This window comes from Numenius arquata, chromosome 18 (genome assembly GCF_964106895.1).
Source record: "Numenius arquata chromosome 18, bNumArq3.hap1.1, whole genome shotgun sequence".
Taxonomy (NCBI): domain Eukaryota; kingdom Metazoa; phylum Chordata; class Aves; order Charadriiformes; family Scolopacidae; genus Numenius; species Numenius arquata.
The window spans coordinates 6,920,337-6,935,092 of NC_133593.1; the positions used below are offsets into that span (position 1 = coordinate 6,920,337).

The window sequence follows — 14,756 nt, forward strand, 5'->3', positions numbered from 1 at the left end:
GCCCACCCCTCCCGCTCCCCTGCCCGAGGAGGGAGCAGAGAAGCTGTCCCCAGTTAAAAGGCCGTTCTGGGGGCTGGCACCCAGCACACAGCTCGGGGCAACCAGCCCTGGGGACACCCCGGCCCATGAGCACAATCTGCTGATGGATGAAATAAAAGTAAAATCACTGCGAGCCACGAGAATTTTTATATTAAATTATTTTTCAGAGCATTCCTCTGCGAGGTTTCTAGTCCTGCCATAAACCCACCACCCGTCAGCGAGGTCCTGGGCCGGAGAAGGTGGCCGTAAACCCCTGGAAATCATGATAGGGGACTTTTTTGCCAGCCAAAGGAGATGAAGACAGTGTTTGTGGCAGGTAAACATCTCCGAGTCGCTCAGCAGAAGCTGAGGGACCATACGGACGGACGTACACCCACCGCTGCATCCCTGAGAAAGGGGCAGGCGACGGTGGGTGGGAAGAGGAAACTCCTCGACTGGAGGATAAGGGTCAAACGTTGCAACAGCTGGAAAGTGGATTTAGGCCAAGGCAAACAAACAAAAAAAAGCCCCAAAGAAAACAAGCCAGGCTGTATCAGTGCGGTGTTTTTAGCACAGGCAGAGGAAGGCTGAGATAGCACGAGGCCCTGGGAGACCTCAGCACCCAGAACTGGTTGTTGTGTCCAAGAAACACAAACTGTGACGGGAAGGAGCACAAGGAGGGCTCAGAGGCTGTTTGGGGACACGGGAACCCTTTGCAACAGCGAGAGCCTGGGGGAGCTCAGTTTTCCTATCCTAGAAGGAGAAAAGAAGCTATCAGGTGATCTGCTGCCATCTATAAATACACCCAGGGACTGAGTAAACATCATGGAGAGAAAAAAAATAAAGTGAAGCTGAAGAACAGCACTGGCACAGAGTCACATTTATAGAAACTAGCCAGGAGTGAGTTTAGACTGGAAGGGAGGTGACAGCTCCCACCCGGCCACGCAGGGAGGTCTTCAGGAGGCTTAGACGGAGCCACTGGGGTAAACAACGTGGTCCTCTTCAAAGGCAGAGCTTGGACCATTTGGTAAAGATGAGAAGGCTGCTGGTGATGGGAGACAGACCCCCATGGCCATGGGGGGTGGCTCGAGCCTCTGTTCCTACCTCCGGGAGGCCAAGATCTGCCCCAGCAGAGAGCACTGACACCTCTTTGCCTACAGACAGGACCTGCACAGGGGAACCGCTTCCCACTGGCTGGCTTCAAACCACTGCAGCGGGATTTGGAAAGTCACAGATCCAGCAGGGGAAGACGTTAACTCCTCCCTCACCCGCCAGCTCTGGCTCACAGACCTCCCGCATCCAGAATTAAAACTGCAGCAGAGCCGGATGGAAGCATCCCTGAGAAGAAGACACCAGCGCGACCACGCTGCAGGCGTGCGCACGGGCAGCCACGCGCTGAAAATCCACCGCTTGTTTTCCTCGCGCCGCCCAGACGGGGTGAAGATGCTTCACCTTCAAGCAGGGGAAAACATCCTGCCTTGCTGCTCAGCCCGTGAACGTGAAAGGTTCTCGCAGCGGCGGCAGCGTTTTCTCAAAGCCAGGTGTGTGTTTCAGTGTGAGGGAAGGATCCTGGGTTGTTGTCAGTTATTTACATGCTGTACCCAGGGCGAACTGGCTCACGTGACATTCACTTCTGGCACAACGCTGCTCGGCTCACAGGCTGAAAATAACCGACCGATTAGGGAAAAATGGCTGCTTATAAATAAAATGTGGGGCTGTCCCTGCCACTGTAATAAAATAGCATCAATACAAATAGTAGCCTGTGCAGAACAGAGATCTGGCCAGGCTGCTGCTTGAGTCTTGCCAGGATGAGCGTTTTTATTTGTACAGCGGAATATTTGGTGTTATAATCACGGCAGTGGGTGATACCCCTGCAGGGAGGAGTGCTGCATGCTGTCTGCAAAACTGGAAGCCTCACCCACATGGGACTGTGGGGATTCGGTGCCTTGCACCGCAGAGGAGCACCCGCGAAAACCAAAAAGGAACAAGTAAAACCCACTCTGTTTTCTGAAATGCCCCAAACCCCAGCTCAGCAGTGCCAGAACGGAAGAAGGATTCACACAGAGCTTTGCATGAGACGCAGCCTGCAATGTAGACGCTCTGGACACTCACAGCCCACTCGCATTCCCACTGCCCTCCAGTCTCCGGCACTGCTCTGGGCTCAGCTCTGTAAGCGAGAGTTCAAAAATTACTTCAACGGAACTAGAAAATGAAAAAAAAGAAAAACCACCCTGAAAGCCTAAGGCTGCCGACAAGTTTCCACACTTTGGAGAATATTTCTCACCATGTCTTTGATTTGGAAGGCGGCTGGGAAACCCAACTCCTGAAGGGCTTTGGTAACATTTAATTTTCATTCAGAGGCTTCCATGCCGTGTGAAATAAGAGAAAAATATACAAGAAACTTCTACCACTTAGATACATCTACAGCCAGTTCATGCTGCAAATCCTCTTTGGCATCTTGACTGCCTTGGGTGGCAGAGACCTTGTTCCCATCTCACCCAGACAGCCCGAGGTCCTCTGGCTGCACTGGTGATGCTGCAGCACCTTCACCGCATCTCAGCCACCCGTAGCGACGTGTTGCCGCAGCAGGAACAAGGCATGGGAGATGGTAGGAGCTTCAGGCACCCACGGAAATGCCATTTTCTGTGTAACTTTCGTCCTTATCAGGGCTAGAACAGCACCAGGTGCACAGGTTGATGGTCACAGCCCAACTGCCACGTTTGCTCTTGCACAATTGCAGCTTGGTATCGTGTGGAGTTTAAAAGGCCATCGATAAACCCTGTGCCATGCCACGAGCTTTTTCATGTGCTGTGCATGTACATAGAAACAAAGGCAGCCAGAGCTACACACATAAACCCCTGCAGACCCAGATGCCCTTCGAGATAAGCAGCTGAAATTAATTTTCACTGAACTTGCTTGTTATCTCTCTCCAGCCCAGCTCCACAAAATAATCCCCTCCAGCAAGAAGCACCTTTACAGCAAGAGGCTCCGAGCAGTGTTACTGGAGCTGGGACAGGGAAAGGTGAAAGCCGATGGGGTAAAATTGGTTTTTTTCCTGTGTGTTTCCCAACTGAGCTCCCCAGCAGCCCTACTTCCATTTACGAGGAGGATGTATGTCCCTGAGCCAACAGGGACCAGAAGGTGCCACCACTTCGTCCATAGCATCGCTGTCCCTCCAGACTGTGGCAGACATGAAATGGGACACATAGGGCAGGGCGGGCAGAAAACAGCCCTGAAGCACTGCAACCCCGTGGGGCTGCCACTGCTGTGGCTCTCAGCATCACCCGTCCTGCCGGCTGTGCTGGCCAGCGAGGGTCCATGACAGCAACACAGTGCAGAAGAAAGGGGGTGAACGGGAAAGCTCAATGAGTGTCCAGTTCACAGCTCGGATGAGGACCTTGGCTCCCCAGACACTGGGGTCGGAGGGGCCTCCTGGGCTCCCGCTGCCCCAGCCAAGGCTCTGATGGCTCAGGTGGCCACAGGGGTGACCGGTGGCTCATCGGCGGGGCTGGGGGTCGAATCAGCACTGCCACTGGTCACGTTCTCATATTTCGGCTCTTCCTCCGGGTCAGCCTGCCCCTTTGTTTCGAGGCTAAGGACTAACTCAGGACTTTTGCTCCTCTCCGTGGCACATGCAGCATCGCCAGCCCCATCCTGTGCCCCAGTGCTTTTCGGCGAGGGAGATGCGAAAAGAAAGGACCGTCTCTTCCCAGGGAGATTCTGGTTCTTGCCAGGGGATGACTCAGTGAGAGCCCCCGGGACACTTTCCCTCTGCTTGCAACTATTCACTGAGTCTCTGCACTGCGCCAGGGCCCGGCGGGGTGGTTTCTGGATGGCTTCAATGCTCCTCCTCACCTTGGGCTCCTCCTTCACACCCCACTTGCCCTTCTGCAAGCTGCCCAGCCGCTTGAGCACAGCCTGGACTGGTCCCTCACCACCACCTTCTGCCTTGGGGTCCTGCCCAGCTGTTCCCACCATCATGTAGATGGTGGTGACATTAGGGTCCTTCCCCTTTGCTTCCCAGCTGCCAGATTTTGCAGCCGCTTCAAGCGCCTCCACCCTCTGGGCCACATGCCTGGTGCCAGAAACCACCCGCCGGCGTCCCCCTGGGGTGGCCCGGGGCGATGGCCGGTGGCTTTCTTCCACCTTGCCAAGGGGCTCGGGGCTCTCATAGCAATCGCTGGCTGGTCGTTCAGTGCGGGGGTCAGCTGCTGTGTCCCCCGGCGCTGGGGACAGCTTGGATGGGCCCCACGGGGTCTTGGGCTTCCGCCCAGGGCTTGGGGTCTCCGCTGCCCCGAATTTCGTCCCCTCAGCAAAGGACACGGAGGGCCGCTTGGCCTTGGCGATGCTGGAGGTGCGAGGGATGGCGAAGGGCTGTGAGACATCCTCAGAGTCGAAGGCAGATGGGTCTGGGAGTGCCTCGGCAGGGGGGGATGTCCCATCCTGCAGCTCAGCCCCCCCCAGCAGTGGGATGCCTGTGGGAGAAGAGGATGAGATTTAGGGCTGCCAGAACTAATCCCGTGCCCAGGGACACGCTCAGGGACATTGGGACAGGGGCTGATGCAATAGGATTGTCCCTGGGACTGTTTCCCCATGAGGAGGTTGTGAAATGGGGCTTCCCATGCCAGGCATGTCCCATCACATGAGGCAAAGCATAGCTCCGGTGTGTCCTTGCAGACAGGAAAGCGAGGGTATAAAAATAAATGTGCCTGTGCCCAGCACCCACGCCTGGGATGCCCAAGGTTGGTAACGGGACAGGATTCACCCTGGGCAGCCCAGAAGGGCTGTGGGTGGCTGGGGAGAAGAGGAGCAGCCATGGACGTCACCTTCTCTGGGAGGGACAGAGTACTCGGGTCCTTCGTTGTCGGTGTCAAAGGAGGAGGAGAAGGAGCTGTCTGAAGCCCATGCAGCTGATGGCGGCTCGATGAAGCTTGGGTTGAAGGGGATTTCCGTGTCGTGGTGGGAAACTGGGGAGAAGACACCCAGCTGAGTTCAGGCACCCCAGGGTGGGAGAGCAACGCCTGCTCTGAGCCATGCAGTGGGGCAAGGGGGGGTTGCAGACCCCCCCCCCCAAATGGTGACGATGCAGAGAGCTTGGGGTGGAGGTGACACCCTGGAAGGGCTGGTGGCAGCTCTGCTTATTTTACCTGTGACTTTGGGAAGTTTGTAGCCGCCCAGGGAAAAGCAAGGCATCATAGCACTGAGGTTCGCCAGCACCCCCCGCACATGATGCTTCATCCTGGCCACAACATCATTGTCTGGCACTGCCGCCCTGCACAGCGGAGATGGACGTCAAGGGACATGGGAGACAGGGTTTTGCATCGAGGATTGCAAAATATGAAAAAAATACCTGTCTCTAGAATCTGCTGGGCCGGCTCCACAGCAACAGCAGGTGACACAGAGCAGCAGCAGCAGGAGAGGAACAAGGATGGCAGCTGCAAGGGCCCCATGGTCCTTCAAACCTGTGCAGAGAAGATGGGTTGAGTGCAGCATGTCTTTTGCCTGCCAAGCCGGTAGAGCTGCCCCTCACAGAGAGCACAGGAGCTGGCAACTCATGTTGGGGACCAGGAGGCACCAAGTGGGACCACGTTGTATCGCAGCCTCCCAGCACCTTCCCCAGCAAGGATATTCCAGTCCCTTGCCCAGTGCCGAGGAGTAAATTTGAGGTTGCTCTTACTCAACACACAGTCACCCCGCACAGGGTGGCAGGTCCCCCGGGAGCACTGGCAGGGCGAGGAACAGTTCACTCCAAAATACCCCTCCGGACAGGTGTCGTTGCAGCTGGAAGAGAGAGAAAAGGAGGGAAATGCCCATGGGGAGAACAGGCCCCTGGCCCTGCCCTGCTCCCGGCGTTACCTGGCTCCCCAGTAGCCGGCCTGGCAGATACAAGCTCCTGACTCGGGGTCGCAGCTCCCCGCAACGCACTCGGGGCAGAGGAACTGGCATCCATCGCCGAAGGTGCCCGTGGGGCAGGAGCTGTTGCAGCTGCCAAGACAGAGAGCAAAGCATCACCCCGCTGTGCTCCAGAGCAAGGACAACCCCCCGTGAGGACCGGTGGCCTGATCCTGAGCATACCTTGGTCCCATCCAGCCGGGCTCACAGTGCTGGCAGGACCCGGTCTCTGGGTCGCAGACCTCCCCTTGCCGGCAGTGGGGACACAGCTGGAGGCAGTCCTCGCCGTAGAAACCAGGAGCACAGGGCTCCTTGCAGAGGGTCCCGTTCCAGCCGGGCTGGCAGGCCAGGCAGAAGCCATCCACGGGCGAGCAGGGCTGGCTGCGCTTGCAGTTCCCGCAGCTGCACAGGCAGAGGGGCAGTGAGGCCTCGGCATCCACCCCGACCCCTCCAAAATGCAGGTTTCACCCCACATCGGCACTGAGCATCAGTTTGGACCACAGGGAAATACTCAGTACTGCGTAATGCTCTGTAGTAGCAAGAGAGCAGGAGGCAAGCAGGGAGAGATGCTGCTTTATCACCCTGGAGAGTGAGACCAAGGATGACCAGATTTTGGGGTGATGCCAATGCTTTCTGCTGACATTAGTAAGATGTTTCTTTTAGGGCAATGCTGATGCTCCATCGAACCAGGGATGCTCAAACCCCCCAGGACGAGTGCCCTTGTCCAGCCAAAGGGACAGATACGACCATGATGACTTCCCCCTCAAGGTCTGACTGCAACCCCTGAGTACCCGCTGAACCCCCCAACTGCCCCCAGCTCACCTGTGCACGCACTGAGACCCGTATTTCCCTGCTGGACAGGGGTCCCGGCAGCTCCTGCCTTGGTAGCCGGGGCTGCAGCTGCAGTGCCCACTGAGGGTGCTGCAGGAGCCATGCAAGCAGTCGCAGCGCCGCTGGCACGCTGGCCCCCAAAACCCAGCCTTGCATTCACACTTGCCCGTCTCCTGGGCGCAGGGCGAGAAGTTGCAGGAGCATTTGAAGCTGCACCTCCTGCCCCACCAGCCCGGCAGGCAGCGGCAGTGGCCGGTGAGGGGGTCGCAGTGGGAGCTGGCAGGGTTGCACTGACATTGCTTCTTGCAGGTGGGTGCCCACCAGCCCGGCTCGCAGTGGCAGGCACCGGTGAGGGGGTCGCAGCGGCCGTGGGGGCCGCACTGGCAGGGGAACTGGCAGAGCCCTCCCCAGTGGTTGGGGTCACAGGTGCAGTGCCCGCTCACAGGGTCGCAGCGCCCATTGGGGTGGCACGGGCAGCTCCGCTTGCAGTCGGGACCCCAGTACTGCTCGGGGCAGCCTGCAAAGGGAAGGAGACGGTGAGGACAGGGGGGTGACAGGGAAGCCCGACAGCCCCTTGAGCATCCAGGCTAGCAAAGGGGATGGCGAGGGCTGAGCTCTGGGGAAATACTCACGAGAACTGCAGTCTGCTCCAAAGAAGCCGGGTTTGCAAAGGCAAACCCCAGGTCTCACGCAGATCTCGTCTGCCCTGCAGGCATCCTCCCCCTCGCAGAGAGCTGTCGGAGGCAGGACAGGCACGTCAGCGCACGATAGCCCCCGCCCCGAGCTCACATCCCACTGCCGGACCCCTAGCCACCCGGCCACCTCCCACTGAGGCAACCTTCCCGGGGAAACCTCCATCCCGCTTCCCGCTCCATCCCTCCGGCCGAGCCGCAGCACCATTAGCAGCTTGCTCAGTGGGCGTTTGGGGGTCCTCATGGTGCAGCACCCCACTGCCACCGCTCGAGGAGAGCTGTAGGGCTTCCCCCAACACCCCGCACTGCAAGGAGCCACCTGACCAAACTCTGGGCTTCATCACCATCCATCACTCACCAGCTGTGCACTCCTGCCCTTCCTGCTTCCAGCCGGGGCAACACGCCGGGCCGGCGGGGAGCCTGCGGGAGAGACCCGGGGACCGTCAGCCGGGGCGGGGGGATGCCGGGGCTGGTGCGGCTTCGCAACTTCGGATAAAGCGAAGTGAATGCGGGCACTTTGCCGCGGCTGGGCCCGGCAGGCGGGGAAACAGCGTGGCCCCAGGGGCATTGCTCCGGAAGGAAGCCAACAAAATAGAAGGAAATTTAAGAGGCTGCAGCCCGAGCGGGTGATGGGGCTGGGCAGCGGGGTAAGCCTGCCCGGCTCTGCCGATACGGAGCCCGTGCCAGGTCCCCGATGGTCTGGGAACGGCTCAGAGCTTTGCCAGCAACTGAGAGCAAAGGCAGCGAAAGACACCACCATTGATGGCGAGATCAACAGGAGAGGCAATGTAGCAGCAAAGCGGAGGGGATGGCAGCTCCAAAAGTCCTTTTGGGTTTCCAACGCCTACTTTTCCCACCTGGTGCACGGTGGAAGTTTTGCCAACGCTCCCGCATCCCCCCGTTGCCCTGTGCACTGGGGGTACATGAGAAATAACCCCTGGAGAAGGGGTTTGGGCGTGCCACATGTCCATGCATGTCCCAACCACTCTGCCCAGCATCACCCCTGTCTCTGCCCCCGCTCAATGCCAGGCTGCAGATCGCCAGCTATGGAAGATGACCCCCTGGGGCTGTTGAGAGGCCCCAGGAGATGGAGGGGCACGAGTGGGGACCCCCACGGCACCTACCTGCAGACATTCCTGCCGTCGGGGTCGAGCTCCTGGGCAGAGCTCTGCACCCACAGCCACAGCTGGAGGCAGAGGATGGGCCGGGCGTTCCCCATCCCGGCGGAGCACGACAGCCCAAGTCCCGGCAGCTCCGCAGCCCCGCACCGGTGTCTGTCCCGTCCCGTCCCTCCTGTGGTGCGGCCTCTTCCTCCCACCAGCCTTGGGTTTCTTCCTGAGGAAATGTGGGAGGAGGCGCCCCGATCCAGACGTCAGGGGTGCGGCGGGGAGGGGGAGGCAGGGAATGCTGCCACAGGGGCTATTTTTGGCCCTTGCCACCACCCTAGCAGCAGAAATGGGTGTCCAGGGCCTCAGCACAGCCAAGCATGGGCTGGTGCCTGCCTGGACATCTCACCTGTGGTCGTCCCGCTCCCCCTGTGCCATCCTCCGTTGCCCTCAAAGCTGTTTTAGCCACTATCCCCCCAACTCACATAAGGTTTCCACTGCCTCCTCCTGCCCCAACCCTCATGAGCTGCCCCATGGCGCTGCCAACCCCTGGCAGGGGCTGAGAGGTGGGGTCTCCACATTCCCCATGGGGACATGGCCTTCCCCAGGCTGGCCTTTGAACGGCTGCTGGCTGCCGTCCCACCTCGCCGTCTCCCCAGGAGCTTTGTGTCAGCAGATGCACAGGAAACACCTTTTTCCTACCCAAGGCCAGCTCGGCTGGGGGGGGGGCTGGGCTGGAAGCACACTGCTCCCCCCCCCGTCATGCAGGACTTAACTCCATCGCGCCCAGCCCTGCAGCCCCTGTAGCCCTGCTCCCCATGGCAGCTGACCCCCCCGAAAAGGACTCTGGGGTCTGGCATGGCACAGCCGGACACAGCTCTTTACATCAGCACACAAGAGCGATGGCTACGCTGGAAAACTGCGACCGAAGCCCGGCAGCATCACCCAGCCCTTCCCCAGCCAGGAGAGTGCAGAGGCTGCAGTGGGTACCCTGGAGGAGAAATGAAACTGATTTATTTCCAACTCCAGTTCTAGAGCTAGAAAGTACCTGACCCGAGGGGACCGACTCGCCCCGTGAACATGAGGATTGTTCCAGTCTTCCGGTTCCCAGTAGGAAGAGCTTCCAGTACAAAACTGATTCACCCCACGCCTGACCAGTGCAGGAGTGGCACTGGCGGTGCTGATCCTGACTGCTCCCAGACACGGGAGCACCCGGACACCCAGTGCTGTGTGATCAGCCCCTCCCCACAGTGTCGTGACCCCAGGACAGTGCCCGGCTGGTCCCAACTCGACCTTCACATTGCAGGGATGTGGGGAGGTATAAACAGAAAGGGGTGAAGTGAAATACCCCCACAGGGCAGGACGCGGTGGCGGGATCCTGGGCTGCGAGTTGAAGTGTTTGGCAGAAAGAGCCCCTTTGGGGTGCAGCAGTGGCAAATGGGTGCAGACCCCTGTCCCGCTGAGCTGCAAGCATGAAGAAGTGGGGAGCAGAGCCACGGCTGTGCAGGACCCCTGGAGCTAAGCCATGGGCACAAGCACGGTGGCTGATGGGCAGTGATGCCTGGAGGGGCTGAGCTGTTCCATGCCAGGGGGCATCCCACGGCCGAGCATCCCAGCGGGTTTGGAGGAAGGTTGCCCACGCTGCAGCTTCACCATCACCACGGCATGGGGACATGGTCAGGGCTGCTGTGCCGCTCTTGAAGATGCCAGGAGAGGAGCCGGGAAACACTGCTGCAAGGCCAGATCCGTCTCCTGATCAGGTGGGGTCAGAGGGGCAGCGTGGCTCTGTTGGGGGAGCCGGCCACTGGCTCACTCTCTCCCTCCGGCTCTAGCTGCGTGTCCAGCGAGTCGATGATTTCCCATGTTCCGGAGCAGCTGGATGTGGGGGGGTCTTTGCTGCTGCCCTGATACCACAGCCCGAAACTGCAGAGAGAGCAGATAACGGCTGTGGGGGAGAAGAGCCTTCCCAGGGAAGTGGCCAGATCCCAACCTCCCTCTGTGTTTGGTGGCAGCAGCAGGACACAGCCCAGCTGTGAGCCCCTGGGAGCGTGCAGCATCCCCGAGATGTCAGCCAGGCCTGCAAAGCAGACCCCCTTGAGCTGAGTGACCCTCCTGCATCAGCATCCCTGCCAGCCCTGCACCAGGCAGCCCGGCTCCATCCCCGTTGTACCCTGCAGGGCAGGCACCAAGCCCAGCGGGCAATGGCTCCACAGCAGAGCCCCAAACCTCCTCTCCGTCGGCTGAGCAGCACCGGAGCATGGGAACAAACTTACAAGCTCCTAATTTTGGACTCGGGAGGCTGAGCATCCACGCAGTCTGTGCCAGTAGCTGGGTGCCAGGAGCCCTCATCTTCATCGCTGCAGCACAAAGGAGCGGGGGGAAAACCTGCGCTAAGTCACGGGCTTGACACAAGTGAGTGCCAGAGCCACCCTGGGACTCCCTCCCAAGCTGAGCAGTGTCCCCGCAGAGCCACACGTGCAGAGGTGGCTGCAGAGCCAGGGGCACACGAACCGGAGCTGCTGTCCCCACAAAGCACCACGGGGGTGTGATGTGCCACAAAGCCACAGCCAGCTGTATGGATGCTCCTGTCCCAGATGGAGCCATGTTTCATGGCAAGCCCAGGCCTGGCTCGGTGACCTCAAGCCACAGGGCCCTTCAGGCACCGGCTTCAAACCCCTGACACTTGGTCAGCAGGGACACTTAGACAGTGCATCCCCAGTTGCCACAGCAGTGAAGTCTTTAGGCATCACACACCCCCATGGCAAGCACACGCCTCTACGGGGCAACAGCCTGACAATTGGCACCACCGATTGTGGCTTGGAGCTAAGGCAGGTGACAGCCAGGTCTCACCGAGGAGCAGGGGGACACACAAGAGGTGACCGCAGGGCAGCATTCACATGGCAGCGGCTATCCTCGCCAGGCAGAGAGGTGAGCACGCAGGACCCAACACCCTCAGACCCCCTCCGCTGCCAGCAGAGACCCCGACGCAAGCAAGCAGCAGCTTTCAGAAGCACAGAAGAGCTCAGCCCCCCCTTCAGACCTTTATTAAAGCCCCTAAAAGCCAGTGAGATCCAGCTCTGCCCATGCCATAGAGCAGCTTTAGCGCAGGCTTCACCCCCCCGCTGCCAGCAGACACGCAGAGACACCGCTGGGGTCCTCCCCTCCCCATTGTGAGAAGTCTCTTGGAGCCAGTGCTGCCCACGAACGTCTTGCAGAGCCTCCAGGGAACATCTCTACTGCCATCTTCAAAGGCTCTCTGTTGGACAGCCTCCAACCGCACAGCGCAGGGACCAGCCTGCCTCGTCCAGTGGTCCCAGTGCCACCACCTCACCTCCCTTTTTTGCCACTACCACACAGGGAGGAGTGGCATTTGGCCAGGCTGTGTGCGACTGGTGACAGGGACACGCGAGCGGTAGCAGAGAAGAGCCCAGCCCCTGTGGCGCTCCCAGGGCTAAGCCAGAGCAAGACATCCACTGCTGACAATAAACCTTTGATCTCTGGAAGGAGGCAGGGAGGAGAAGGGCAGCTCTTGGCCTGGGGGAGTTCCCTTCCAGGGCATAAAACCACAAGGAAACTCCGGTGCCACCAGCTGACATCCACCCTGCATGGGAGGCTCCCCGTCCTCCCTCCTGGTGAGCAGGACTCACCTGCTCGCCGACTCCTCCTCCGTTCCCAGCATTTTGGCTCTGATTTTTTTTCTCTGTCTTTTGATAGTCGACTTCATCGCGTCCAAGAAGAAGCTGGGAACTCGCTCTTCGTTCAGCAGCTCCCTGGCAAAAAGCAGCCAGACGGTTAACCGAGAACCTGGCAAAGAAATCCCCCCCTGACTGCACCAGGAGTGGCCTCTGGTGGGTCACAGGTGGCTGCAGGGACAGGAAGGACCCGGCTCTCTGCCCCACGCCGGCACAGCAGGGCTCACCGCTGGTAATAGGCCAGCTCCTCCTGCACCAGGAACAGGTTGGTCTTGAGCTCGTTCCGCTCTTGCAGGATCTCCTGCAGCTCTTCCTTGGAGAAGCAGCAGTGAGCAGGGCTCCTGCACGTGTCCGCGTCCTGGTGCTGCGGCTCCTCCATGGGTGACGGCACTCTCTCCTGGGGGGCAGAAAGAGAGTCAGCAGGCAAGAGGAGACCTTGAAGCCCTCACCCCAAGGCAGGGTGCCACATGCAGGCAGAGATGGAAAAGCCTCAGGAATGAGTTTGCTAGTTCGGAGCCGCTGCAGCCTTCCACGGACCACGGTGGCTCCCCAGCCAGCACCCGCCACCCATCACCACACGTGGCAAACCCTCCTCATCCTCCGAGTCCCACCCGGCTTTTTGTCCCATCACCTCGCCTCGCTCACTCCTGCCTCCACCTCTACCAATTTTTACATTTACAAGGTGTTACTGGCATCGCAGACACTGCACTGTTCAATTTCCAGCAGTGGGACTTACTCCAGCGGCCGTGTCCTGCTGGCAGCAGGTCTGGGCGAGACAGGAGCCCCGTGCAGGGACGGGAAGGTTGGGCCAGTGTTAGCCATACCCTACAGCAGCGGAGCCACAGGCTCGGACTCACCAGACTGGAGTTTGGCTGCTGGGTCTCAGGGGTGGCCCTGCTCCTCCTGCTCATTTCCCTCTGGGTTTGCTGCATCGCGGCCTCCAGGTCTGACTTCTTCTCCAGCGCGCTCTTGAGCTGAGCCTGCACTATGGCCACCTTGTGACGCAGGTCCTCGTTCATGGCCATGAAGCGATGCAGTTGCTCCTGCAGCTGGAAGGCCCAGGGCCAGCCGAGGGTGAGGCGCAGCAGCAACTCCAGGCCCCCACCCAGGGACATCAGTCCCACAAGGAAAGGCATCTGCCCCGGCAGGCTCACCAGCCACCACGACAGCCCCAGGGTGAGGTGACATGAAAGCAGGTCCCCAGGCCCTTCACACACCACACCCGCGAGCTCCCACATGCTCACCGCCTCCGTGTCTCGGCTCTTGCAGACGATTTCGTGGGCTTGGGCACGAAGCTCATCCCGCTGCTTGTCCACCACCTCCTTCAGCCGCAGCATCACCTCCCGCTCCTTCCGCGCCGTGCTGTCTGAGCCCAGACATGGGGGGGACAGGCGTGAGTGGCCTCCGGGACACAAGGAATCCCCCAGCCCCACAACACTGGGGGGTTCCTTGATGTTTCTGCAAGGCTTTGTTCTACCACGGCTTCTGGTAGATGGCAGAGTAGGAACCGAGGAAAGAGGGGAGCTGAGAGTTTTAGGCTGTGCCCGACACGTCCTTGTGTTGGCAACGGCAGCGCGTACCCTGTGTCTGCCCCCACCACCCTCCTGGGGACTTGGGGGTGCTCTGGGGGCTTGAGGTCCCTATGGCTTGCAGAACAAAACAGCACTTGTGCACCCTGGTGGGACGGGTCTCCAGGGCTGGGCAACAAAGAGAACACGTTCAGCCCTGTAGCCAGCCCAACGTCCCCCCATGGGAACACCCGATGGCAGCAGGGGACCCCAAACCCACCGGGACACCCACCTTCCTGGGACTGGCTCTCGGCAAGCTGCCCCAGGAGCTGCCGGTTCTGCTCCTCCAGACGGGCCAGGCGGCCGTGCAGGGCTCGCTCCCGGCGCTCGGCCTCCCACAGCCTCTGCTCGGGGTCCTGGGGGACAGGGACAGCCGGGTCAGCCCTGTCCTAGGGGAATGGGGACAGCTAGGTGGGAGCCGTCCCAGGGGCTGGGGACAGCTGGGTCATAACGACCACGGGGAGGGGGACGGGGACAGCCGGGTCAGAGCCACCCAGGGGGACCGGGACGGCCGGGTCAGTGCTGTCCTAGGGGAATGGGGACAGCTAGGTGGGAGCCGTCCCAGGGGCTGGGGACAGCCGGGTCAGTGCTGTCCCCACGGGGACCCCTGAGAGAACAGGAGTGGGTCAGTGCCACCTCGTAGGCGACCCCCCCCCCCCCCCCCGGCCCCGCTCACCTCCGCGTCCTGCCGCCCGCCCGGCGCTGCCGCCGCCTCCCCCTCGGCGCCCGCCGGGGCCACCAGCGCCTCCAGCAGCTCCAGGAGCCGCACGACGGGCGGCACCAGCCCGGCCACCGCCTCGGGCCCGAATCGGCCGGAGAGACGGCGGAGCTCGGCGCCCAGCGCCTCCGCCATGCGGTAGATGTGCGGCGGGGCCAGGCGGCCCGGCGGCGTCCGCCAGAGCGGCTCCGCTCCCCGCCGCGGCTCCGCCATCCCCCGCCGCCGCCGCCGCCGCAGCC

The 14,756-nt window shown here is 60.7% G+C and overlaps 2 protein-coding genes across 2 annotated transcripts; both read right to left on the reverse strand.

Annotated features, from left to right (window-relative positions):
* Positions 1 to 907: 907 nt before the first annotated feature.
* On the reverse strand, positions 908 to 8,652 carry SCARF1 (scavenger receptor class F member 1). Its single transcript, XM_074160596.1, has 11 exons — positions 8,558 to 8,652; positions 7,792 to 7,853; positions 7,374 to 7,475; positions 6,733 to 7,258; positions 6,094 to 6,312; positions 5,875 to 6,003; positions 5,696 to 5,799; positions 5,369 to 5,480; positions 5,166 to 5,290; positions 4,845 to 4,985; positions 908 to 4,493 (listed from the first exon to the last, which is right to left on the reverse strand). The coding sequence occupies exons 1-11, from the start codon at positions 8,650 to 8,652 to the stop codon at positions 3,487 to 3,489; spliced, it is 2,622 nt and encodes an 873-aa protein (XP_074016697.1). The 3' UTR covers positions 908 to 3,486.
* An 875-nt stretch (positions 8,653 to 9,527) lies between these two features.
* Positions 9,528 to 14,730, reverse strand: RILP (Rab interacting lysosomal protein). The gene is made up of 8 exons (XM_074160756.1): positions 14,476 to 14,730; positions 14,032 to 14,155; positions 13,476 to 13,597; positions 13,089 to 13,280; positions 12,459 to 12,628; positions 12,187 to 12,309; positions 10,813 to 10,896; positions 9,528 to 10,462 (listed from the first exon to the last, which is right to left on the reverse strand). The coding sequence occupies exons 1-8, from the start codon at positions 14,728 to 14,730 to the stop codon at positions 10,306 to 10,308; spliced, it is 1,227 nt and encodes a 408-aa protein (XP_074016857.1). The 3' UTR covers positions 9,528 to 10,305.
* Between the last annotated feature and the right edge of the window lie 26 nt (positions 14,731 to 14,756).

Bases quoted from the DNA above. Each gene is read 5' to 3' on its own strand.
- SCARF1 (XM_074160596.1), bottom strand. From the start codon at position 8,652: ATGGGGAACGCCCGGCCCATCCTCTGCCTCCAGCTGTGGCTGTGGGTG. The intron at 7,854-8,557 runs GTAGGTGCCGTG...TCTCTCCCGCAG, and splicing joins GACGGCAGGAATGTCTGCAG to GCTCCCCGCCGGCCCGGCGT. The intron at 5,800-5,874 runs GTAACGCCGGGA...TCTCTCTTCCAG, and splicing joins GCCGGCTACTGGGGAGCCAG to CTGCAACGACACCTGTCCGG.
- RILP (XM_074160756.1), bottom strand. From the start codon at position 14,730: ATGGCGGAGCCGCGGCGGGGAGCGGAGCCGCTCTGGCGGACGCCGCCG. The intron at 12,629-13,088 runs GTGAGTCCGAGC...TCTGCCCCCCAG, and splicing joins AGCAGCCAAACTCCAGTCTG to GAGAGAGTGCCGTCACCCAT. The intron at 10,463-10,812 runs GTAAGTTTGTTC...CTCTCTCTGCAG, and splicing joins GAGTCCAAAATTAGGAGCTT to TTTCGGGCTGTGGTATCAGG.